This window comes from Tiliqua scincoides, chromosome 1 (genome assembly GCF_035046505.1).
Source record: "Tiliqua scincoides isolate rTilSci1 chromosome 1, rTilSci1.hap2, whole genome shotgun sequence".
NCBI classification, from domain to species: domain Eukaryota; kingdom Metazoa; phylum Chordata; class Lepidosauria; order Squamata; family Scincidae; genus Tiliqua; species Tiliqua scincoides.
In genome coordinates this window covers 81979878-82003632 of record NC_089821.1, presented here as the reverse complement: position 1 = coordinate 82003632, position 23755 = coordinate 81979878, and the positions used below count along the sequence as shown (strand labels likewise).

Sequence of the window (23755 nt, the reverse complement as noted above, 5' to 3'; positions counted from 1 at the left end):
TCAAAGTGATGCAGAAAGTCTTGTGGTCAGGTGACATTTGAACCTAGGTCTCCCCTAATCACGCCCAACACACTAGCTTTCAACTTAGTCCAACTGGAACACAACAGAATACGTATCCTAGTGGTTGCTTGAGACTACTAGGAAAGTATTACCTGGAATTTAAATCTAAATATAGAAGTAAAGTGTTGCTGATTTACATACCTTTCGATGTCTTGCGTTCCCAACAGTTGCTCTACCTGCCAGGTCACATTCTCATTAAGCAGGCTGCATAGGTTTCCGACAGTGTTCACCAAGACACTGGGTGGGGCAGAGGGATCTAGGAAGAACACACCATCCGTTTCTAGAGCATAAGCTTTTACATAAAATCAGTGATGATAACCAATGCTGCGGCTAACGTTTTATATCTTTATGACCAAGTAAGTCATAGTGTTCCTTGGCAATAACATCCAACCTTAACATGCTGCTTTCCTTTACTAGTTAAACAGGTATTGCTTAGAAAGCAAAGTACAGTAAGAGTTGCTGTATCCAGCATCTCCAGGTCCAAAAGTGGTCAGATATAATAATTTTCCAGTTATCAGAACACTCCTGTTGCTGTAGCTATTAGCTTCACTCCAAACACTGTCAGCTTCACTGCAGAGAGCAACTGGGAACGCTCCTGAGTGGCTTCTATAATTGCAGGCAGCATCAGTAGCAAACCAGAAGTCAGGGCTGGTGAGCTGACTGAGCCAGTTAATACAGCTTTGTGGATCATTAAGTGCCAGACACAGCTACTTTTACCGTATTTGGAACAAGCCTTAATTCGCCTTCGCAATTGTTTGTGTCAGACAAGAAGAATAACCTACTTACCTCATCCTCTCTCTTATTTTCAGTAAAAGGTGTGCCCTCAGTTGTACTGTATAGTGCAGCTTCCTTGGACCCCGATAAGGAATAAAAAGTACAGGTCTGCTACTCCTGTTTACACCAAGCTAAACCCAAATTCTAAAGTACTGCAATGTAGACCTCTGGAAGATTCCTGGCACAGCTCATAACAGGAAATTAAAAGGTTTATTTTATTTTGCTTATCCCAGTATTTGCACACTATCTTTCTACTTCCTAAAGAGGCCCTCAAGGCAGCTCACTCAGTTTACTACCAGTTCAATCTTAAAAAATACATAGGCAGTGGTGGCAATTAGTCAATTTTGCCTTTCCCTCTACTCCGCCTCCTCCTCTGTGGAACTCCTTGCCGCAGGATGTGGTGACAGCATCTTGCCTGGATGCCTTTAAAAGGGGATTGGACAAGTTTCTGGAGGAAAAATCCATTATGGGTTACAAGCCATGATGTGTATGCGCAACCTCCTGATTTTAGAAATGGGCTATGTCAGAATGCCAATGCAAGGAAGAGCACCAGGATGCAGGTCTCTTGTTATCTGGTGTGCTCCCTGGAGCATTTGCTAGGCCGCTGTGAGATACAGGAAGCTGGACTAGATGGGCCTATGGCTTGATCCATTGGGGCTGTTCTTATGATTTGGAAAGACTGAAAAAAGTGCAGCTGGAAAAGACACTAACAGGGAGCATGACAGATACCCATATGGAAGTCTAAAAATACTATTCTCAAAGACTCAGAAATCTTGAATATCTCAGGATAATTTGCTTCTGTGATAAGGTAACATTATCTAAAAAGTAAAGAAGTTACAGAATTAAAAGCATCTGTTTTTACAGCTTCAAAAGGCAAAAATCTATCACCAGTGTTTAGCTGTCCTATGTCAGTTTTGAACAGCCTTGAAGGAAGAGAAACAGAATCCTTACCTAGTTCTAATACATCATGAAGATTTCTCATAGCATTGGTCATTTCTCCAAGTTTTGTGTAAACTTCATTCATTCGAGGATAAACTCCATTCAAAGAATTCACATCAAACAGTTTTTGAAAGTGGGAGACAATTGCATACAACGTTTGTTGTGAAGGCACATGACTTTTCTGTAAGAAGCCAAAATACAAAGGGGAAAAAAGTAACTTTCAATCTAGACTTAAATCAAGAAGTAACACTGGGGATGTATTTAGTCAGACTAGAAGTATGAAAAGATAGAAGTTCTGAGCAAGATTACCTTTTCTTTATTTTCTATGTCTTCAGAGATTATATCCACTATTAACTGAAGATCTTCAACTTTAATACATTCATTGTTATCCTGCATGGCTACCGTATTCCAGGGTACTAACTGCAGTAACAGCTTTTTTAGGGACCTATACACATTCTTGAAAGAATAAAAATATCATTAGAGGACAGACTGTTTTATTTTATATTCTTGGCTAAGTTGTAGTAGACCTTCCTTGTGTTTAAAGTCTAAACTAGGGTTGTGTTCATTTTTCAGCTTCAAGTGCTAGAGAGCTAGTTTTTTTTCCTCTGTCTAGTATGCTAAGGATGCATTTATTTTTTAGGTTATAGCAGTGGTTCTCGGACTTTTCCAGCTCGCGCCTCCCCTGATCCTTGTAGCCATTGGCCACGGCTCCGCATTACAACACCTCACCTCAGTTACCCCCAAAATGGGGATGAAGGTGTTATAATTATACACTAGAAACAAGACTGCCAGCACCCTGAGGCTGCAATCATAACCACACTTACCTGAGAGTAAGCCCCATTGAACAAAATAGGACTTACGAGTAGACCTGGTTAGGATTGTGCCCTGAATTTGTTAGCAGTACACCTGAAGGGTTTTGGAAAGGGAGGGGGGAAGTGATGAATTTGCTGGGGGAGGGGCAGACTTTGTTTTGTGTGTATCTGCTAATTGCAAACTGATGCAAATTGAGACCTAGAGACTATTTGGCTGGAATCCTAACCCCACTTTCCTGGAAGTAAGTCCCAGTGAACACAATAGGACTTACTTATGAGTAGACCTAGCTAGGATTGTGCCTTTTGTCTTATAATAGCAGCCAACAGAGTACTGCCCCCCCCCAAAAGGAGGCAGGAGGAAAAAGGGGATGGCTGAAAAGGAATGGGGATTTTTACTTTCAATCAATTTTTGGAGTCAAAGCCATCAAGAGTAGCTTTTTTCCTTTTTTGAGGGGGAAGAAAAAAGAGAAAGGTGAGGATCCTGGGTTAAGCTGACACAGACCCCAAGCTTCTACTTCTACTCAGAAGTAACCCCCATTTGAGTCAATGGGGCTTACTCCCAGGAAAGTGTGGAAAGGATTGCAGCCACACCCAGCAAGATTACAACTCACCCCAAAGTAGATGTGGGCTGCTCACACACATACACCCAACAAGCAGATGCCACCCCTGTTCCCCCCAGGCAAGATGGAGGGGTGCAGGCTGGGGCATTTGGACACCGCCCCAGTAGGAGCAGGCTGGCTCCTTCCTTCCCAAGTAGAGGAAAGCGCTGCACTGCCTGTACTTACTTTGAAGCCTGCCAGGAGTGCGCCCTGTGCTGATGAGATGCTGCACCTCCGCACTCTTTTCTCCTCCAGCCTTGACCAATCCCAGGATGCCCAGGGCGAGGGGCACACTGGGAAATGTAGTCCTTGGGGCGAGGCTGCACATGGAGAGAGCTTCATGATGAGATGTGGCACCTCTGCCTGCCCGCCCAGCCAGTCTTCTCTCTCACCTCCCCTCACTATGCCCTCCTAGCCTCATGCTGCCCCACCCACCTCGTTCACAGCTGCAGAAAAGCAGCAAGCCAGGAGGCAGCACGTGCAGTAGAGCAGCCCAGCCCCTCTCCCCGAGATGCCTGGTGATGCCCCTAGAGGCTATCCACTAGGGAGGCGGGGCGAGCAGGTTGAATACCTCAGGGTTATAGTGTACTCGCCACACCAGCAATCTGCCCTTTGATCTCAAGGCTAGAAAACATGGCTGGCTCCTTGAATAATGTTATTGCTCAGTTCTGAGGAAACAACTGGGCACAGCCATTCTGTAATGGGTATGCACTGAAGGAGGGGTTTTTGGTCAAAAGGAACCATCCATTCTCAAGATTTTTAAAGCATTATACAGAAATTAATAAATTTAAAGTAACTGTAGTAACTATAAGGCAATGATTAAACATCTCTGAAAACACCCTGAAGTACGTTTGATGCCATTTTTTTTCCATTTTTAAAATGAATCACACCCGAAGCATGCTGGCAATGTTACTTTCAGTTCTTTACTAGCTGGAAAACAAACACAGCCTAGATGGAAGGCTTTTAAAAAAGTGAGTAGTAGCCTCAAAGTGAGGTGTACAAGAATGTGGTTCACACATTGAATCTCCCTCTCTCTCTGGACTGTTTTCTCTTCACCCTCTGAAGTTATGTCTGTAGAGCAGTGTTTCTCAAACTGTGGATTGGGACCCACTAGCAAGCCAATTTCAGGTGGGTCCCCATCCATTTCAATATTTTATTTTTTTATATATTAGACTTGTCACTACCATGGTATGTGACCATGATATGTGACTGCATTTGGGGAAATGTTACAGATCTGTACTTTTAACACGCTACTATGTATATTCTTTTAACAATGATAGACAATGGGACTTACTCCTGGGTAAGTGTGGGTAGGATTGCAGCCTAGGACTGTTAAAAATGTTCCTGCTTGATGACGTCACTTCCGGTCATGACATCACTTCCAGTGGGTCCTGACAGATTCTCATTCTAAAAAGTGGGTCCCGGTGCTAAATGTGTGAGAACCACTGCTGTTGAGTAAACCCCATTTTGTTCCCCACAGGGACAAAATTGCACTTTGAGGAAAGGAGAAATTTTAATCAGGAAAATGGCGTGTGAGAGGATGGGTTAACATCCTCTCCTCATCCAATCCTCATCCAGTAGTGTGTGAGGTTAACACCCATCCCTCTAACCACTGCAGTCTCAATCATCACACACACTCTATATTCACTTTCTTAAAAAGGAGATCCCAATTACAGATCTTTGGCATCATTTCTAGTTATGCCCAAGGTAGTTAGTTCACTTTGCACAACAGGTCCACCTATGGCATGTACAATAACCTACTACTGTCTTGTTGTGTCCTATGATCTAAGTTAGACATCACAGCATGTTTGTCCCTTATTGTTATCCTGCACAGCTACTGTATACCAGGCACTAACTGCAGTACAGCTTTTTTCAATTGTTAAGAACCAGGATGAACAGAAGAATACTACCTATATTGTTACCATGATGGAATAGGATACCCTGAAAAGCACACACAGAATTACCTGAACTAATGCCATTTAAAAACATATTTGAGAGTTTCATGCCTCTGATGAAGTACATTCTCTATCTAGTTCATGAAAATTCATGCTGAAATAAACTAGTCATTAAGATGCCACAAGATTCTCTGTTGCTTTTGCTGCTACAGATAGAGGGTCAAACTAGACATGCATGCAAATGCATGCTTTTGAAACATGCTTACAACTAGAAGTGCCTCTTTTCTCAAACACAACTGCACAAGGGGGTGATTTTAATCAGAACTGAGGTGGAAATTTCCACAAACCACTGCCTGAGGGAAAAATCACCAGTTCAAAGGGGCAATTTTCAGGATGAAAACAGCAAGAATCTTGTGCTACCTTAGGGACTAACCAATTAATTTCAGCAAGAGCAGTTCCATTACTATTTTAGAGACCTTTATAATCATGTTAATAAAGGCACGTCCCACTATCCCTGAAAAACACACAAGACGCATCTCAGACTAATGAAGAATCCTAACTAAAGAATGAAGGATTGCAATTAACCACCACTTGTACCTTCAAGGCTATTAGCTGGTCAGCCCACATTTCAATGGTCAGAGGAAGGTGCTCAAATCCACAGTCCTGATCATCCTCTTTAATGCCATTTTGTGGAAGCCCTTTTCTTTGCAGATGTATTACCAGTGGAGCTCTTTTTGGACTTCTTACAACAGAGTCAATGCTGTTCAGCACCTTCAACAAAAAATATTCGTTAGAAACCACTTTCGCTATTTTCAGAAAAAAAGGAATACATTCAACTTCTACAAAACTGAATACCCAAGTAGCTCAAAAAGGACATGTAATTTATGCATGTTTACTTGGAAATTAGTCCCAATAAGTTCAGCAGGACAACTCCCAAGTAAGTTTATATAAGGTTGCATTGCAGGTTGAGCAGACACTAGTCTGCATTTTCCTCAAAAGTGGGTGTCTTCTTTTCAAAGACAAAACATTATATAGCACCAACTGTAAAATACCGATTTTATCTCTCTCACTAGATTATATGACCTCTTCCTTTAAGTCATTACATTTCCAAATTTGGTTCTCTGCACTAAGACCTTTGAGCTTAAAAAGTTAACACTCAGTGAAATCAATGTTTCAATGTTTCCCATTAAAGTTAAGGAGACAAAGTGCTCAACTTTGGTTTGCTCATGGTCAAAAAAGGGTGTGCTGAAACTTCATTTATGGAAATATTTGGGGATCAGGTTTCCCCTTACTAACCAACTTCCTTTGCCAAATACCACTGTCCTTTCACTTCTTTCCTTATGTCATTATAGTAAGGAAGCAGACAAAGTTTGAAGATACAAGTTTTACTGTCTACACAATATCTGGATAACACAACCGGTCAAGAACAGACATACCACCAAGTTATGGCTTGGCACTACTTAAACATGCCCTGTGCTCACATGCTCTCTCCCTACCTCACATACTTCAGTTTCTCTATTTTTCTGGTTTAGTTTGTTCAGCTTATACGTATGTAATGAACTACAGTTTTGTCCACAAATAAAATAAGGCTTACAAGCAACAAAATTAACTGGGGTTGCAATACTAGTTTGCAAGAAAACACTCATTTGTTCAGCTTGCATGCAACAGCAACTACAGAAATATGATGTGAAACCAGAGCATGAAAGGAGAGGAAGAAGCACATACCTCATTCATTTATTGCCAACAGCAGCAAAAGAACCTTTCATAGATAACCAACAGCAAAAGATTTCAATAGTTAACCAGAAACAGAAAGTTTTTACTGTGCAGTCTAAAAACACACTTCGTACAAGGGTAACAGGTCGCAATGATTCTCTCTAGAAGCATATTCAACAACAGCCTGGACTTTAGGATCAAAATAAACATGTCTGTGCTGTTCCCCTGCCACCCCTGTGGCAACTCATGGAGTCCAGCACCATTCTGAGAGTTCCTGGCTGCCCTCAACTCTCGTAAGGTTCTGCGGTGACATCACCACCAGATCTCTCCTAGATGGCTTTGAGTGACAGCTTTCCCTCACACACTAATCAGCTGGAGTGCTGTCAGCTAGTGAGCAGCAAGGAGGATTGAAAAAACCACTCTGGAGGGAGGGGTTGCAGGAAGAAACATAGCAGGAAAGAGAAAGTGACAGCCACAGAGAGACAAAGGAGAGAACGAACAAGGTACGCGGGAAAACGGACAGAGAGGGTGCAGAAGTGAGAGGACAAGGAGGCGGCAGTGGAAAAAGAGGGGGAAGGACGACTTGGGGAGGCCCAAGGAGAACACCAAGGAAGTGGACAGGGAGCGGAGGGCAAGGGGGAGTCCCTGGAAAGCTGCTGCTAGAGATGAGAGCAGCCCAGAGGTTCCCAAAGCCTGGAAAAAGGAGAAGGGCCCCTCTTTTTGAGAACTCATCACTCAGGGCCTGGACCAGTTGATCCAGTTGGCCAACCAGATTCTCCATTTCACCTGTATGGCCAGGGGCATCCTACATAAGAACAGCCCCAATGGATCACTTGCTCCCAGTGTGGAAGGGATTGTCACTCCCGAATCGGCCTTTTCAGCCACACTAGACGCTGTTCCAGAACCACCATTCAGAGTGCGATACCATAGTCTTTCAACACTGAAAGTTGCCAACTAACTAACTAATGGATCAGGCCATAGGCCCATCTAGTCCAGCTTCCTGTATCTCCCAGAGGCCCACCAAATGCCCCAGGGAGGACACCAGATAACAAGAGACCTGTATCCTGGTGCCCTCCCTTGCATCTGGCATAGCACATTTCTAAAATCAGGAGGTTGCACATACACATCATGGCTTGTAAACCATAATGGATTTTTCCTCCAGAAACTTGTCCAATCCCCTTTTAAAGGCATCCAGGCCAGATGCCGTCACCACATCCTGCAGCAAGAAGTTCCACAGACCAACCACACGCTGAGTAAAGAAATATTTTCTTTTGTCTGTCCTAACCTCCCAACACTCAAATTTTAGTGGATGTCCCCTGGTTCTGGTGTTATGTAAGAGTGTAAAGAGCATCTCTCTATCCACTTTATCCTTCCCATGCATAATTTTGTATGTCTCAATCATGTCCCCCCTCAGGCATCTTTTTTCTAGGCTGAAGAGGCCCAAACGCTGTAGCCTTTCCTCATAAGGAAGGTGCCCCAGCCCCGTAATCATCTTAGTCACTCTCTTTTGCACCTTTTCCATTTCCACCATGTCCTTTCTGAGATGTGGTGAACAGAACTGGACGCAATAGGCCAGGTGTGGCCTTACCATCGATTTGTACAACGGCATTATACTGTAATATTAGCCATTTTGTTCTCAATACCTTTTCTAATGATCCCAAGCATAGAATTGGCCTTCTTCACTGCCGCCGCACATTGGGTCAACACTTCCATCGAGCTGTCCACCAACCCCCCAAGATCTCTCGCCTTATCTGTCACAGACAGCTCAGAACCCATCAGCCTATATGTGAAGTTTTGACTTTTTGCCCCAATGTGCATGACTTTACACTTACTGACATTGAAACACATCTGTCATTTTGCTTTCCATTCTGGCAGTTTGAAGAGATCCTTCTGGAGCTCCTCACAGTGTCTTCACCACTCGGAAAAGTCTGGTTTCATCTGCAAACTTAGCCACCTCACTGCTCAGCCCTGTCTCCAGGTCAATTATGAAGAGGCTGAAAAGCAGCCGTCCCAGGACAGATCCTTGGGGCACACCGCTTTTCACCTCTCTCCATTGTGAAAATTGCCCATTGACATCGACTCTCTGTTTCCTGGTCTTCAACCAGGTCTCAATCCAGGAGAGGACCTGCCCTCTAATTCCCTATGGAGTTTTTTCAGCAGCCTTTGGTGAGGGACCGTGTCAAACGACTTCTGAAAGTCCAGATATATAATGCCCATGGGTTCTCCCGCGTCCACATGCCTGTTGACCTTTTCAAATAATTCTAAAAGGTTTGTGAGGCAAGACTTATCATGCTGATTCTCTCTCAGCAAGGCTTGTTCGTCTATGTGTTCTGAGAGTCTATCTTTGATGAGGCATTCCACCATCTTACCCGATATAGATGTTAGGCTGACCGGCCTATAGTTTACCGGGTCTCCCTTCCTTCCTTTTTTAAAAATCGGTGTGACATTTGCTAGCCTCCAATCTTCTGGCACCATGGCCGTTTTGAGGGACAAGTTGCACATTTTAGTCAAGAGATCAGCAACTTCATTCTTCAATTCCTTAATAACTCTTGGGTGGATGCCATCAAGACCTGGTGACTTATCTGAAACATCTCTTTTAACCTCTATCTGACTTAATTCCTTAGTCAGGAGGGGCCATTCAGGCAGTGGTATCTGCCCGAGGTCTTCTGCCATGAAGACAGATGCAAAGAACTCATTTAATTTCTCTTCCATCTCTAAGTCTCCTTTTATCTCCACTTTCCCTCCTTCACCATCCAGAGGGCCAACCACTGCTCTAGCAGGCATCCTGGTTGGAAGGGGTTCTGTCTGAGTTAGAGAACGCATTCCCAGGTGGGCACTTCATTTTATGCACAGAGACTGATGAATGCAACCTACCTTTTGTTGGCTCATGGTTGGGGGAGGGGTAGTCTTTTGTTCTAACTTACATAAAGAATCAAGAAGCCCATGTATGCTATTTGCTACCACCCGCCCACAGATGTAGCATTGCTCCCTTGGGACAAGGAGAATGGGGGTACTATCCCAACACCTTCTTAGAACAGCACTCAGCCCTGGTGAGGGAGTGGGTAGGGTGGCTTTAATGCTCCACCCTGCCATGATTCAGATCCCTCCCTGTACTGTTTCTGGATGAAAAAAGCTTTAATTGAAATCAATGTATACTTGCAGTGCAACTTCTGCAAAAGGCATTTATCTACCTACTCGCAAATAACTTCTGCACACTTCCTGCAGTTGGTCTCCTCCTGTAGCACTTCTTAATTCTCTGTTTTCTTTTACATGTTCATCTTTATTAATCTCTTGAGACCTATACAGCAGACCAAAAAACAACCACATCAGGAAAAAGAGAACAGTTCAAAAACAAAAATAGACTTCTACAAAGTTTATGCATTTAGCACCCACATTAGGGGTGCTAACCAAAAATGAAGCCTGTTTAATTGGAATGGTATTCTTCAACCCAGTTTTGATTTTTTTATATAAACTGATGATCTGAAGAGCAAAACTGTGGAAGCACAAAGAACATCAAAAGAGCCCTGTTGGATCAGGCCAAGGGCCCATCTAGTTCAGCTTCCTGTATTTCACAGTTGCCCACCAGATGCCTCAGGGCCCAATCCTATCCAACTTTCCAGCACCGGTGCAGCCGCAATGAAGCCCCAAGATAAGGGAACAAATGTTCCCGTACCCTGAGGAGGCCTCTGACTGCCTCCCCATCACAAGATGCAGTGCATGCCACATTGGCACAGCTGCCCCAGCACTGGAAAATTGGATAGGATTTGGTCCTCAGGGAGCACACAAGACAACAGGTTATCTGTATCCTGTTGCCACTGCCTTGCTTCTGGCATTCAGAGACAGCCTACTCTAAAACCAACATGCTGCATATCCCCATCATGGCTTGTAGTCTTCTTCCTCCTTAAATCTGGCCAATTTCCTTTTAAAATCATTTAGGCCAGGTGCCATCACAATATTCTGTGGCAAGGAGTTCCACAGATTGTTTACACACTAGATAAAGAAATATTTTATTACATTTTCTTTATGTGTGCCTTTGTACCTGTGACACACACAAACAGCAATTTCTAGACCTGTCTAGGCCCCAAACCTCATTTCCTTATTAAATTAAACATGATTAAGAAAGAATAAGTCAGAGATTATTTAAGGAAGAATCATTCAATCAGAGATTGTCAGGGAAGCCCAAAATTCTCCCTAACTGGTCTTCCTCTGCCCCCTTTCCTGCCATTTTGCATGGACAGTTGAAGTTACAAAGGCTATGATTCACAATATCTAAGGAGAATTCTACGTCAGTACTGTGCATTGAAAGCTCAATTGGCTCAGTCCTTTGCTTCCCCCCCCCCAGCTGCCTATCTCGAGGAAAAGCCTATCACTAAGTTGTTCCTACTTTGTTTTAAAATTTCAAAACAATAATACACTTCTATTAATAAAGATTATAGTTACTTGTTATTCTTCAGTGTTTTTTCCAACTTCTTCACTTGGTGTTTGTAAAATTTTAGGTCTTGCACAGTTGGCCTAAAAAAAAAATTAAATCTTAACAAAATGAGAACTAGGTAAATCTAGCAATAGAAAATACCCCCCCCCCCACACACACACACCCCTTTGCTAAAATGAATGACAACCACGGCAACAATGCTTTACTTGCAAATTTTTCATACTGACAGATTAACTGTAAGAGACTGATTGATATTACATGGTGGAAAATGTTGTACATAATTTTAAAGAGCCAGGACATTTTTAAAAGTATTATGCTGAAGAACTCAAGAAAACATTCCTACCTGATTTTCAACTCTTTCTTTAGACTTGAATTTTCAAGAAGCAGCTGTTCATTTTGAGATTTTGTCTCAATTATCTGATTCTGGAAAGACTTTTTAAAAAAATTGTAAGTAGTAAGTACATAGTTCTTGGAACATCATTCAGTGTTACAAACCTTGTTTTATTTGTCTTCACGACAACTCTACTAGTTTATAGCCCAATCCTGAACTGCCCAGCATGCAGGGCTGCCGTGGCACCAAAATGGCTACTGCGACATCCTGATTATGCCGGGCAGCCACCAGTGGCTCCTCGGGAGAAGGGGACAGTCGTTGGGTCGCGCAACCTGGCACAGGGCTCTGGATCTGGCGGAGTCTCGCCCCCCTACCAGCAGTTTCAAACTCCTATAAAAAAGAAAAAACCACTTCTGGTTTCATGATGAAAACAGGAAGTGGTTTCTTCCCCCCCCCTTTTTTTTTTACAGAAGTTTGAAGCTGCCAGGAGGGCTGCAGAGGGGGTCACATGCTCCACAGACCCTTTGGAGAACCTTAGTAACCTCCAGTTAAGTTTTTAAAACCCTGCTCTCTCTAGCAGCAGCACGATCGTCCAATCTTGTTACTGCCCCCCTCCCCTTTCCTGCAAATACTTACAGGGTTTCCAAAGTCCAAGTAGGACTTTGGGAACCACTGGTCTAGCAGTTCCTTACCAGGAGTAGATTTTTGTAGTGTGTAGTGGCATCAATGTTCAGAATATCTTCCTTTTCTTTTCCTAAACCTTGTGTATAATCTGTTTCTCTCTTAGATTTCCTATAAAGGATAAAAACACATTTCACTTTAGTGAAGAGTCTAGAGAGACAAAACTGAATGTTAGATCTACAAGCAATCCATTCAACATCATTGTCCTGTCAGAAGAGCATATTAAAAATACTAAGATATCCATATCCTGAAACTATTCAGACATCTATGTATCACCACCACATCAGTATCATTTTACATTACAGAAATCTCTTACCTTAGATCTTTCTTTATTTGGTTGATCTGAGACTCATAATAGTCAATTAGACAACAAATTCTAAAGAGTCAGGGAGGAAAGGGAAAAATTATTCAAAGACCAACATAAATTGTATGTGTGCCTGATCATCCATAGCCTGCATCTCTGTCTTCCTGAACATTAAAAAATAATTCACTCCCATTTATCCCTTACCTTTTTTCACTGTCTGAATACATTTTACTGTGTAGATATACTAAAATAGACAAGTAGGGAGCCCACAAAATTACAGGAGAAACTAATTCAGGACAACCTCCCCTACCACCAAAGCTGGGTGGAGGGAGAGATTTGCACTCAGAGACAGCATCGTAGTGCCAAATATCTAAAAACTATAGCTTTCCTTATAGTATAAATATTTTTAATACGTTGGTCTCAAGATATTAACATCTATGCTGGTTGTCAAAAGCAGTTTAATTTACAAGCCACATGATCAGAAGTCCAATTCAAAGATCTGTAAAATCTGTTGGCATCTCTATTATTTACATTATATGTTGCATAATTCACTGCACAATCCTATGCATGATTATTCAGAAGCAAATCCTATGAGTTCAAATGGGATTCACTCCCAGTTAAGTGAATATAGCAATAGCCTCCACGTTTTACAGTCCTTCTCAGTCATTCAATAAGTTCTACATAGTCAGCCAATCCTTAAATTCCAGACCAAATGAATAGTAAGCTTCAAACTTAACATATAGCTGTGCGGACTGTTTTGTCTCTCACAAACCCAGAGATGGTTAAATTCTCTCTTTTGCTGCCCCCAAGTGTACAAAGCCTGTAAATCATATTCTTATGTCTGGCCTGAATTTAGAGTACCATTATAAAAAACCACAAGGATAATGAAAAAGATATGGTTACAGAACATATATAAGATCTGAAATGACACATCCAAGATTGTCCTATGTCTTCTTATTCACAGAAAAACTTTTGTCCACAAACACTGATTATTTAATTTAAAACAATTTTTTAACAGTATACCCCCTGCAACTAGCTGAAAGCTCGGATATGGGCAAACACCTGTCTCTGCAGTCCAGGGGCCACCCCTGCCCCCCCCCCGAGGCAAGGGGAGCTCTTCTCTCTCACTGCCGGAGGGGTTTCTGAGTTCAGTAGAGGCCAGGGATGTCCATCCTAGGTCTCTGCCAAGCTCAGACTGAGTCTCACTATTGAAATAATACACCTTCCAGTTTCTCTGTGAAACTGGAAGTGGCACTTTTAATACCTAATAAGACATTGGGAGGCCTGGCTTCCCCAGGCCTCCCAATGCCTTATTAGGCATTAAAAGCATCACTTTGATTTCACAGAGAAACCAGAAGTTGCATTATTTCAATAGCAGAGCTCAGTCCGAGCTTGGCAGAGGCCAGAAATGGACATCCCTGGCCTTTGCTGAGCTCAGAAACCCCCCTGGTAGTGAGAGAGAAGAGCTCCCCTTGCCTCCAGAGGGGGTGTGGGGGGGGCCAGGATTTGATCCACAGATAACTGAATCCACAGATATGGGATCCACTGATATGGCCACCCCCCCCCCATATTTACAACCTAATCATATCAGTGCCTACAAGAGGTTACTGCACTAACAGCACAATCAGAAGTAGGCTCCCTTGAGTTCAATGGAACTTACTCCAGGTAAATTCATACATGAATGTAGCCGAAGGCATGCACAAGTAAAAATGCGTACAGGGTTGTAGGCATGCACAGCTATAAGCTAGTCAATCTATTTCTAGCTAGCAAGCATCTGGTGGTTCATTTAGACCAGGGGTGTCCAAAGTTTTTGGCAGGAGGGCCACATTGTCTCTCTGACACTGTGTTGGGGGCCGGGGAAAATAAAGAATTAGTTTACATAAATGAATATATTAAAGATGGAACTTATATGAATGAATGAAGGTCTTGAATTGCTCAAGGCCTATAAAAGGCCTTGCACAAAGCAAGGCTGGCTTTTCCTTTGCTGCCACTACTGCATCACAAACGTGAAACAACAAGCAGTGAAGGGAGCCCTTATTCACAGCTCACGCGTCAAACGTCAAACAGTTTGAGACGTCAAACAGTTGCCCTCACGCTGAGAGCAGTTGCGTAGGGCCAGTGTGGGCTCCAACAAATCTCCAGAGGCTCATTGGAGACTGGGGGCTCCCTGAGGACCGCATTGAGAGGCCTTGAGGGCCGCAAGTGGCCCCAGGGCCGGGGTTTGGGCACCCCTGATTTAGACTATAAATCCTAACACTAGGTTCTTAAAAGCAAGTTATAAAACACAGGTTTCTCTGCAACTGGATCTTATTCACTAGAATTCCAACCTACCAGAAAATCTAAAGATCATAAATGTCAGAAATGCATTACATTTCTCCCCTCCCACAAAAAAAAAAAAAAATTGGCTATATTATCAACCATTCTTCTAATCCCTTTTCTTTCCTAACCTAGTGTAATCTTATTGTCACACACACAAAAGTTATCATAGATTTTATAACAGTTTATAGACACACCCAGACACACCCAAAAACACATGCAGCCTGAAAGCAGAAAAACAATCAGTTATTTTGACACAAAAGCTCACATAATACCATATATAGTACCCCTGATTCTTAGGGTGGAGTAGAAGTTCTAGATTGTTGTCTGGAGGCAGTTGGGAGCTAGATATGGGCAAACAAGCTGAAATTAAATCCTGAGAAGACAGAAGTTCTCCTGGACCGGAAATCTATGACTTGGGTATCGAACTATCGACTGACATCGCGGGGGGGAGGGGGGGGCTAGTCCTTTTTTATGAAACATTTTTTAATCTGTGATCCAATTGTGTTTTATTGTTTTTGTGGTTTTAATTATTTTAATGTTTTTAGCACTGTTTTTATTGTATTGAACTATGTTGTAAGTTGCCTTGAGGGCCCTTAAGCAGGGTGGAAAGGCAGGGTGTATATGTATGTATAAGTAAATAAGTATAGTAGTGCACTGAGGAAGAAGAGGGTCAGACGGAATTCCTGAACAAAAAAACAGACTAGCTTAATCCTTTCCCAAGACATACAGGAAAAATCAGGAGTGTGTTTTAAACATTACAAACATTAAACATTACATGTGTGTTTTAAACATGTGTGTTTTAAACATTACAAAACCCATGCCATGTACAGACAGGAATTGTGAACGTGCACCGCTCTCAAGCTGTGCAACTGTTCACTTGCTTCACTCCTTCCTATTTTTCAAGGCAACATGCTGGAGTAAACTGACTTTGAGCTCAAATTATGAATCAATTCTACTTTGTTCATCCTTGAGGCCAAAGACCATCACCATGTTAGCTTCAGAGACAAAGTGTGGGAATAAACTCTCTCTCTCTCTCTCTCTCTCTCTCTCTCTCTCTCTCACACACACACACACACACACACACACACACACACTTTGAACCCTGAAACCATGATGAGGGGAGCTGGGCGGTCATTGCTGTGACCTATCTTCTCCCACTGTATGCTTTCCAGTGGCTATCCCTGGAATCAGGAAGCATGGTTGGGAGGTGCAAAGAAAAAGGAAACACACACACAGACACACACACAAGGATACCCTCTTCTTTGCCCTGTCTTGCCACAGCATTTTATCATGAGATCTCACTCATATGTATCCATTTTGCGCGAAGACCACCAATGAGGCATCTGAGTCACTATTTAAAGTGGTTGCCGTTAGTAGTACATAAAGCTTCCACCCATGTGGTTTAAAAAGCCCTGCTGGATTAGGTTAAAGGCCCATCTAGCCTATCATCCCATTTAACACCCCCAAGCAGGAAAAAAAGACATACTCCTCTCCCACCATTGCTCCACTGCCACTGGTATTCAGAGACATACTGCTGCTGAATCTGGAGCTAGCCCACAGCTATCATGAACACATAACATTCATAGGCTTGTCCTCCATGAATTTCCTTAATTCCCTTTTAAAGTTATCCACGCTAGTGGCCATCACCACATCTTGCAGCAAGACATTTGACAGATCAGTTATGCACTTATGAGAAATATTTCTTTTTATCCATACAAAATCTTCTGCTAGTGAGTTGCATCAGATAATCCACAGTTCTTATACTGTGAAATTTACCTCTTTCTCATTCTATCCCTCCAATATGCATAATTTTATGTCTCAGGCTGCAATCCTAAACAAACTTTCCTGGGAGAAAACCTCATTGGACATAACAGGATTTACTTCTGAGTAGGCATGCATAGGATTGTGCTGTTAATCAAGTCCCTCCTCTTGACTGTCTTTTTTCTAAGCTAAAAAGCCCCGAACACTGTAGCTTCTCCTCCTAAGAAATACGCTCCAAACCACTGATCATTTTAGTTACTCCCTATCTTTTCTACCTCTATAATATCCTTGAAGCATGGTGACCAGAACTGTGCACAGTATTTCAAGTGTGCTGCATCTGTCTGTTGGCAACCTTCAGTCTCAAAAGACTATGGTATCATGCTCTGAGTGGTGGTTCTGGAACAGCGTCTAGTGTGGCTGAAAAGGCCGATTCGGGAGTGACAGTCCCTTCCACACCGGGAGCAAGTGCAGTCTGTCCCTGGTCTGTCTCCCTGGCTATGGGCCTTCCTTCTTTGCCTCTTTGCCTCAGTCTGTTGGCCAAGTGTCTCTTCAAACTGGGAAAGGCCATGCTGCACAGCCTGCCTCCAAGCAGGTCGCTCAGAGGCCAGGATTTCCCACCTGTTGAGGTCCACTCCTAAGGCCTTCAGATCCCTCTTGCAGATGTCCTTGTATCGCAGCTGTGGTCTACCTGTAGGCACTTTTCTTGCACGAGTTCACCATAGAGGAGATCCTTTGGGATCCGGCCATCATCCATTCTCACAACATGGCCGAGCCAACGCAGGCGTCTCTATTTCAGCAGTGCATACATGCTAGGGATTCCAGCTCGTTCCAGGACTGTGTTGTTTGGAACTTTGTCCTGCCAGGTGATGCCGAGGATGCATCGGAGGCAGCGCATGTGGAAAGCGTTCAGTTTCCTCTCCTGTTGTGAGCGAAGAGTCCATGACTCGCTGCAGTACAGAAGTGTACTTAGGACGCAAGCTCTGTAGACCTGGATCTTGGTATGTTCCGTCAGCTTCTTGTTGGACCAGATTCTCTTTGTGAGTCTGGAAAACGTGGTAGCTGCTTTACCGATGCGCTTGTTTAGCTCCGTATCGAGAGAAAGAGTGTCGGAGATCGTTGAGCCAAGGTACACAAAGTCATGGACAACCTCCAGTTCATGCTCAGAGATTGTAATGCAGGGAGGTGAGTTCACATCCTGAACCATGACCTGTGTTTTCTTAAGGCTGATTGTAAGTCCAAAATCTTGGCAGGCCTTGCTAAAACGATCCATGAGCTGCTGGAGATCTTTGGCAGAGTGGGTAGTGATAGCTGCATCGTCGGCAAAGAGGAAGTCACGCAGACATTTCAGCTGAACTTTGGACTTTGCTCTCAGTCTGGAGAGGTTGAAGAGCTTTCCGTCTGATCTGGTCCGGAGATAGATGCCTTCTGTTGCAGTTCCAAAGGCCTGCTTCAGCAGGACAGCGAAGAAAATCCCAAACAAGGTTGGCGCAAGAATACAGCCCTGCTTCACTCCGCTTCGGATGTCAAAGGGGTCTGATGTGGAGCCATCGAAGACAACAGTGCCCTTCATGTCCTTGTGGAAAGATCTGATGATGCTGAGGAGCCTGGGTGGACATCCAATCTTGGGGAGAATCTTGAAGAGGCCGTCTCTGCTGACCAGGTCGAAAGCCTTCATGAGATCTATGAAGGCTATAAAGAGTGGCTGTCGTTGCTCCCTGCATTTCTCCTGCAGTTGTCTAAGGGAGAATACCATATCAGTGGTGGACCTGTTGGCTCGGAATCCACACTGCGATTCTGGATAGACGCTCTCTGCAAGTACCTGGAGCCTCTTTAGTGCAACTCGGGCAAAAAGCTTTCCTTCACGCTAAGGAGAGAGATGCCGCAGTAGTTGTTGCAGTCACCCCTGTCACCTTTGTTCTTGTACAGCGTGATGATGTTTGCATCCCTCATGTCTTGAGGTACTCCACCTTCTCTCCAGCAAAGACAGAGGATTTCATGCAGCTCAGTGACGATGATCTCTTTGCAGCACTTTAGGACTTCAGCAGGGATGCTGTCTTTTCCAGGTGCCTTGCCAAAGGCAAGGGAGTCCAGGGCCACGTGAAGTTCTTCCAGGGTTGGTTCACTGTCAAGCTCCTCCAGCACAGGCAGGCACTCAATGTTGTTCAGCCCTTCTTCGGTGACTACATTTTCTCTGGAATATAGCTCAGAGTAGTGCTGCACCCAGCTTTCCATCTGCTGTGCCGGATCCTGGATGACCTCGCCTGCAGCAGACTTCAGAGGGGCAATTTTCTTCTGTGTTGGACCTACGGCCTGCTTGATACCATCATACATTCCCTTGATGTTGCCCGTGTCAGCTGCTATCTGTATCTCGGAACAGAGCTGGAGCCAGTAGTCGTTAGCACATCTCCTGGCAGTCTGTTGGACTTTGCTGCGAGCAGTTCGGAAGACCTGCAGGTTGCGCTCACTGGGACAGGCCTTGTATGCTGCTTGAGCTCTCCTCTTTTCCTCAATGACTGGTGTCAACTCCTCAGAGTGGGCTTCAAACCAGTCTGCCGCCTTGTTGGTCTTCTTGCCGAATATGGACAAGGCAGTGTTGTAAACGGTATTCTTGAAATGTTCCCATCTGTTGGATGCATTTGCATCGGCTGGGCCTGGAAGAGATTCCTCAAGCGCTCGTGCAAATTTCTCCACTTTTCTCTGATCCTGGGTCTTGCTGGTATCAATATGCTGCATCACATATTTGTATAAGGACAATATAATATTAGCAGTCTGGTTCTCAATCCCATTCCAAATGATCCCAGCATGGAGTTTGCATTCTTCCCAGCTACCATGCCCTGAGACAATGTTTTCACCGAATTATCTACCATGAGCCCAAGGAGGCTGGCATCATTGGCTTGCTATGTAAACACCCAAGTAGAGTCAAATCACATAGGCCAAAAGGTTTTTACATTCCCAGAACAGCATGCACAACACCCCTATAGGTAAAATGACCTCAAGCTGTGATGTGTAATATCCCATGAGGCCATGCTGGTATTCAAGGTCAGCACTAAATATTTCTGTTACTAGGAAATGCTCAGATTTGTACAACCACTTTTATCTACCAGGTAATAAGAATCGTTAAAAATTATTTCACAGCTACTTACTGTTGGTCCAAGTGGGTTCTTGGAGCCTGTTTACAAAACTGACGGAACATTTTTTTCTGTGTAGAAATACGCTGCTGTTCCTCTGTGCCCAATCTACTGAGTTCCTTCTGCAAATGAGCAATAGTCTCTTCTTGCTCTTGTAATCTGTCTGTCTGCCTAAGGTACTTTGCCTGGAAGAAGAAAGACAGAGAACCACAGAAGCCAGCATAGTTCTAGAAAGAGAATTTCATGTGCCTACAGAGGGCATGAAGGCAAGGTGGAAGCCAAGTAACATACAGGTATGTGTAGAAAATATCCCAGAGACAGAGATCCCATGGACTGCCAGCCCAACTGCTGACACCAGAGAATCTCCCAGTCTGTCTGCTAGGAGTGAATCTAGCATGGTAGGCCACACAAAAAGGGCCACTGGCATAGGCCAGTGGCATAGTAAATCCAACTCTCTGCCCCAAACAGCCTGTTAGAGATAGGAACAGCATGCCAGTCTGCCCCCAATAAGGCCCCCCAACGGCCTTAGCGGGATGGCTAACTCCACTGCTGCAGTCCAGTGCCCACCATACCTCACACTGTTGAGCAAATTATGATAGCAACAGCATGTAAAGAGACAAGGTTCTATTGCTACAGGTGTGTGTGTGAGAAAGAGAAAGAACTGACACTTTAGGCCAATTCTAGTAGTCCAAGTAATATTCCTTACCAACCCTGTTAACCATCAACTGATACTATTTTTAAATTATATTGTTTTTTTAATGAATACAGGGGGCCCCAGTATCTGCAAATCCTGAATCCGCTGGTTGGGTATGGACCCCCCCTCCCTCCGGGTGCCCCCTCCAGAGGGTCCTCTGAGCTCAGAAGAGGCTGTGGATGTCCGTCCTTGGCCTCTGCTGGTCTGAGACTGAGCCCAACAGTGAAAAAAGTCACTGATAAAACTTTAATAATCAAACATACACTAAAATCAAGTCAAACTGCAGCAAACCAGGTGGATATTATTATTTCAGCAGAAACTCAAAAACCAGTATCAACCAACAATAACAGCCATACCCATACAAAGAGACAAATGCCAGTAATGGTTACTGTTAATGGAAGTACCTGTGAAGCTTGCTGATCTTTCTGAAGCTCTTTGACTTGGTTCTGTTGCTGGCAGACTTTAGCTATAGATTCATCTTCCAACTGACGTATTTTGTGCTTGATATTCTCCACAATGATGTCCAGATCATTGGCTCGTTGTTCCTGCCGTGAAGCCCGATTTCGTTCTAAACATAATTCTTCCCTAATTTTTGAAAAAGAAACCTGTCTTTTCATTCTTTGTAATGCACCATGCACACAAAAAAGCAACCTTCCTCCAGTAAAAAGCTAGGCCACTAAAACAAAGGGAGACTAATTCAAATCAAGTGTCACAGGAATTGCCATTTGATAGAAGATGTGAGAGCATATTCCAGGTGAAGTCTCCTGTTGGGCTTCACGGATCTGGCTGTTCTTCATATACTGTAAAGAGCAGGAGCCAGAACAAAGCATCAGTCTGAACCTGTGGCATTAATGAAGGCCAGACCCAATATAGAACAAGCCAGTCTTCGTTTCCTTCTTCGGTGAAGAGCTAGGCATCTCTTCACCTAGAGCAGAGCTTCCCAAACTGGGACATCGCTACACCCCAGCCAGGGAATTTCTGTCACTGCCCCCTTAAGAGGCAGGGCAACAGCAAAACAAGGGCTTTTTTAAAAATTTTGCTGCAGTTTAAAGGTGTGGGGAGGCCTGAAGAGGTGGTTGCACGCTCCCCAGACCCTCAGAAACAACACCATGTAAGTTTTAAAAACTCCACTGCCAGCAGCAGTGATGTTGCTGTCCCCTCCCCTGCAAGCACTTACCAGTTCCCAAACTCTCCCTGAGTTTTGGGGAGAGAGTTAGGGAGTTCCACAAAGAGGTTATCTTGGGTAAGTCTCTCCCAGATTAATAAAAAGTCCCAAAATCCAAGGGTCCCCCTAAAACTAGTTAGTAGGTGAAGAAGGGCCACCTGGGAAAACTCCCTGAGAGTTTGGGAACTACTGATCTAAAAGCATGGACATTGAGACCAATTCTGGCCTTTCATATAACCCCCCAAAACTAACGCACAATCTTTGATATATGGTACTACTTTGCAGCAGTAGGAAGAGAATGAAGCAGCTCCCAAATACCACAGCAGAGTGGAAAAACCAGGGAACACTGAAGGCATGTTCCCAGGCATCAGATAGAGAAACTTCAGCCAACCTGGCCTGGTGAATGCCAGAAAGCACTACTGTGCTGTTACATAAGTATGTAAAGCTTGCTGCAAGAATCAGACCAGGATCCATATAGTCAAGCATTTTGTTTCTACCATGAGCTAGTCTCTTGTGTCTCTGTAAAACTAGTAGCAGTATAAAAAGAAACTGGCAAAAGTGAAGGACTCAGCTTATAAAGAACCAAGGATAAAAAGGACCTCCTTCCAGCCCCAACTTTGATACACAATTTTTTGCATAGAGCCACCAAATAATTCCTAGGAATCTTCTTACCTAAGTTGGCGATTGTCTTCTATTAATCCACGAACAATTTTCCGTTGACGCTCTGTCTCTTCCATCAAAGTTTTCAATGCATATCGTATTGCTTGTGAAGACTGACTGTTTACAACAATCCTATCTGTATGCAGTTTTTTTTAAAAGAACAAAAACAAAAGCCATAATACACAATGATAAAAATGGACTGCATCTCACAAAGCAGGCAGCTGACAAAAAAGACATGCCGTGACAGAGGGGCCTGTAGGAGAACAATAAGCTTAGCAACATCTCCAGCTGGCTTAAACAAGTAAGTACTGTGCTCCTTTATGACACTTGCTCCTTATTCAAACACACTGAAAGCATGCTAAAAAAAACGTATTCTGTGAGCTATTTGGTAACTATAAGGGAAGATGGGGCAGAAGTTCAGCACCTTGGAACACCCTCTGATCCTACTCACCAGTTGGACCCAGTTTAAACCAGGATGGTAGTTGTTGCAGCCACCCAAGGTTAGGGAGTTCCACACACAAGGAGATTATCTTGGGGAAGTCTCTCCCAGATTAATAAAGAGCCCCAAAATCCAAGGGTACCCCTAAAACTAGTTAGTAGGTGAAGATGGGCCATCTGGGAAATCGGGGTAAATCAGTTCTCCCAAGTGAATCAAGAACAGCCTTCCCCTGTTCCCATTACTTGTCATGGACAGACTTGGGGAAAAAACACACCAGAAAAAAATATACTCACAGCGCAATCCAGAAGGGCACAAGTCCCTTGCCACGGCCCGGAGGTGTTGCGCAAGTGCCATAATCCGGTGCCACTATGCCAGCCGAATGGTGAGTTTGCAGTAGACAACTCAGGCAGCACAGGGATTTGGGGAAGGCGGGCGGTGGAAGAATTGAGCCTGGGAAGGGGGTGAAGGGGGATCTGGTACTTATGCTGGATCCTTCTCCTGGGCGGCCCAGTCTTACACTGGGCTGCTTGAATCTGTGACGCCTCTTTAAGTGGCACCTCTTTAAGTGGCACAAATTAGAGTAGCCCCCTGGGGACAGCTGCCGCGCAACACTGGGTAAGGGGAATTTATTCCCCTTACTCCAAGTTGTGCTGCAATCTGGTCTAGCCCGGCTCTGGATTCAGTGCTGGCTAGCCAGCCTGCTTACTCCAGAGTATGTTTGGATTCGGCTGCCCAACATTTATCTCCCAATATTTGCACACATTTGCAAACTGCAGCAGTTCAACTGTTTGCAGGAAGCTAGCAACTATCTGGTTTTCTAATAGCCTCAGGGCTTAAGGCAGTTAGTTATGTGATCTTTCCATCACCCAGGTTTTCACTGTAGGTTCTTCGGGACCAAACCAGAAATTGAGTCCCAACCCACAGTTTGAAAAACGCTGTCCTGTCAAATTTATAATTCTGTGACAACTGTAAATGTACATGTTCAAGTAATTATAGAAGCACACAATCTGAATAACAGCTGATTGCAGTTTTTATTTTTTAAAAAGGCA

General features: G+C 43.9%; 1 protein-coding gene across 2 annotated transcripts in view; it reads right to left on the bottom strand.

Annotated features, from left to right (window-relative positions):
- CEP70 (centrosomal protein 70) overlaps window positions 1-23755 on the bottom strand; it is a 33334-nt gene that overhangs the window by 6082 nt on the left and 3497 nt on the right. The window contains exons 5-16 of one of the 2 annotated variants that reach the window (XM_066632732.1): window positions 22280-22403; window positions 20847-21027; window positions 19764-19933; window positions 12553-12612; window positions 12248-12347; window positions 11568-11656; window positions 11233-11304; window positions 9988-10090; window positions 5677-5850; window positions 2083-2229; window positions 1786-1954; window positions 202-316 (exon numbers count right to left, since the gene is read on the bottom strand). In XM_066632732.1, coding sequence (XP_066488829.1) covers window positions 202-316; window positions 1786-1954; window positions 2083-2229; window positions 5677-5850; window positions 9988-10090; window positions 11233-11304; window positions 11568-11656; window positions 12248-12347; window positions 12553-12612; window positions 19764-19933; window positions 20847-21027; window positions 22280-22403 — 1504 coding nt within the window. Of the gene's footprint in view, window positions 1-201; window positions 317-1785; window positions 1955-2082; window positions 2230-5676; window positions 5851-9987; window positions 10091-11232; window positions 11305-11567; window positions 11657-12247; window positions 12348-12552; window positions 12613-19763; window positions 19934-20846; window positions 21028-22279; window positions 22404-23755 lie in introns of those variants that run through there. The other variant, XM_066632723.1, reaches the window with a different exon arrangement.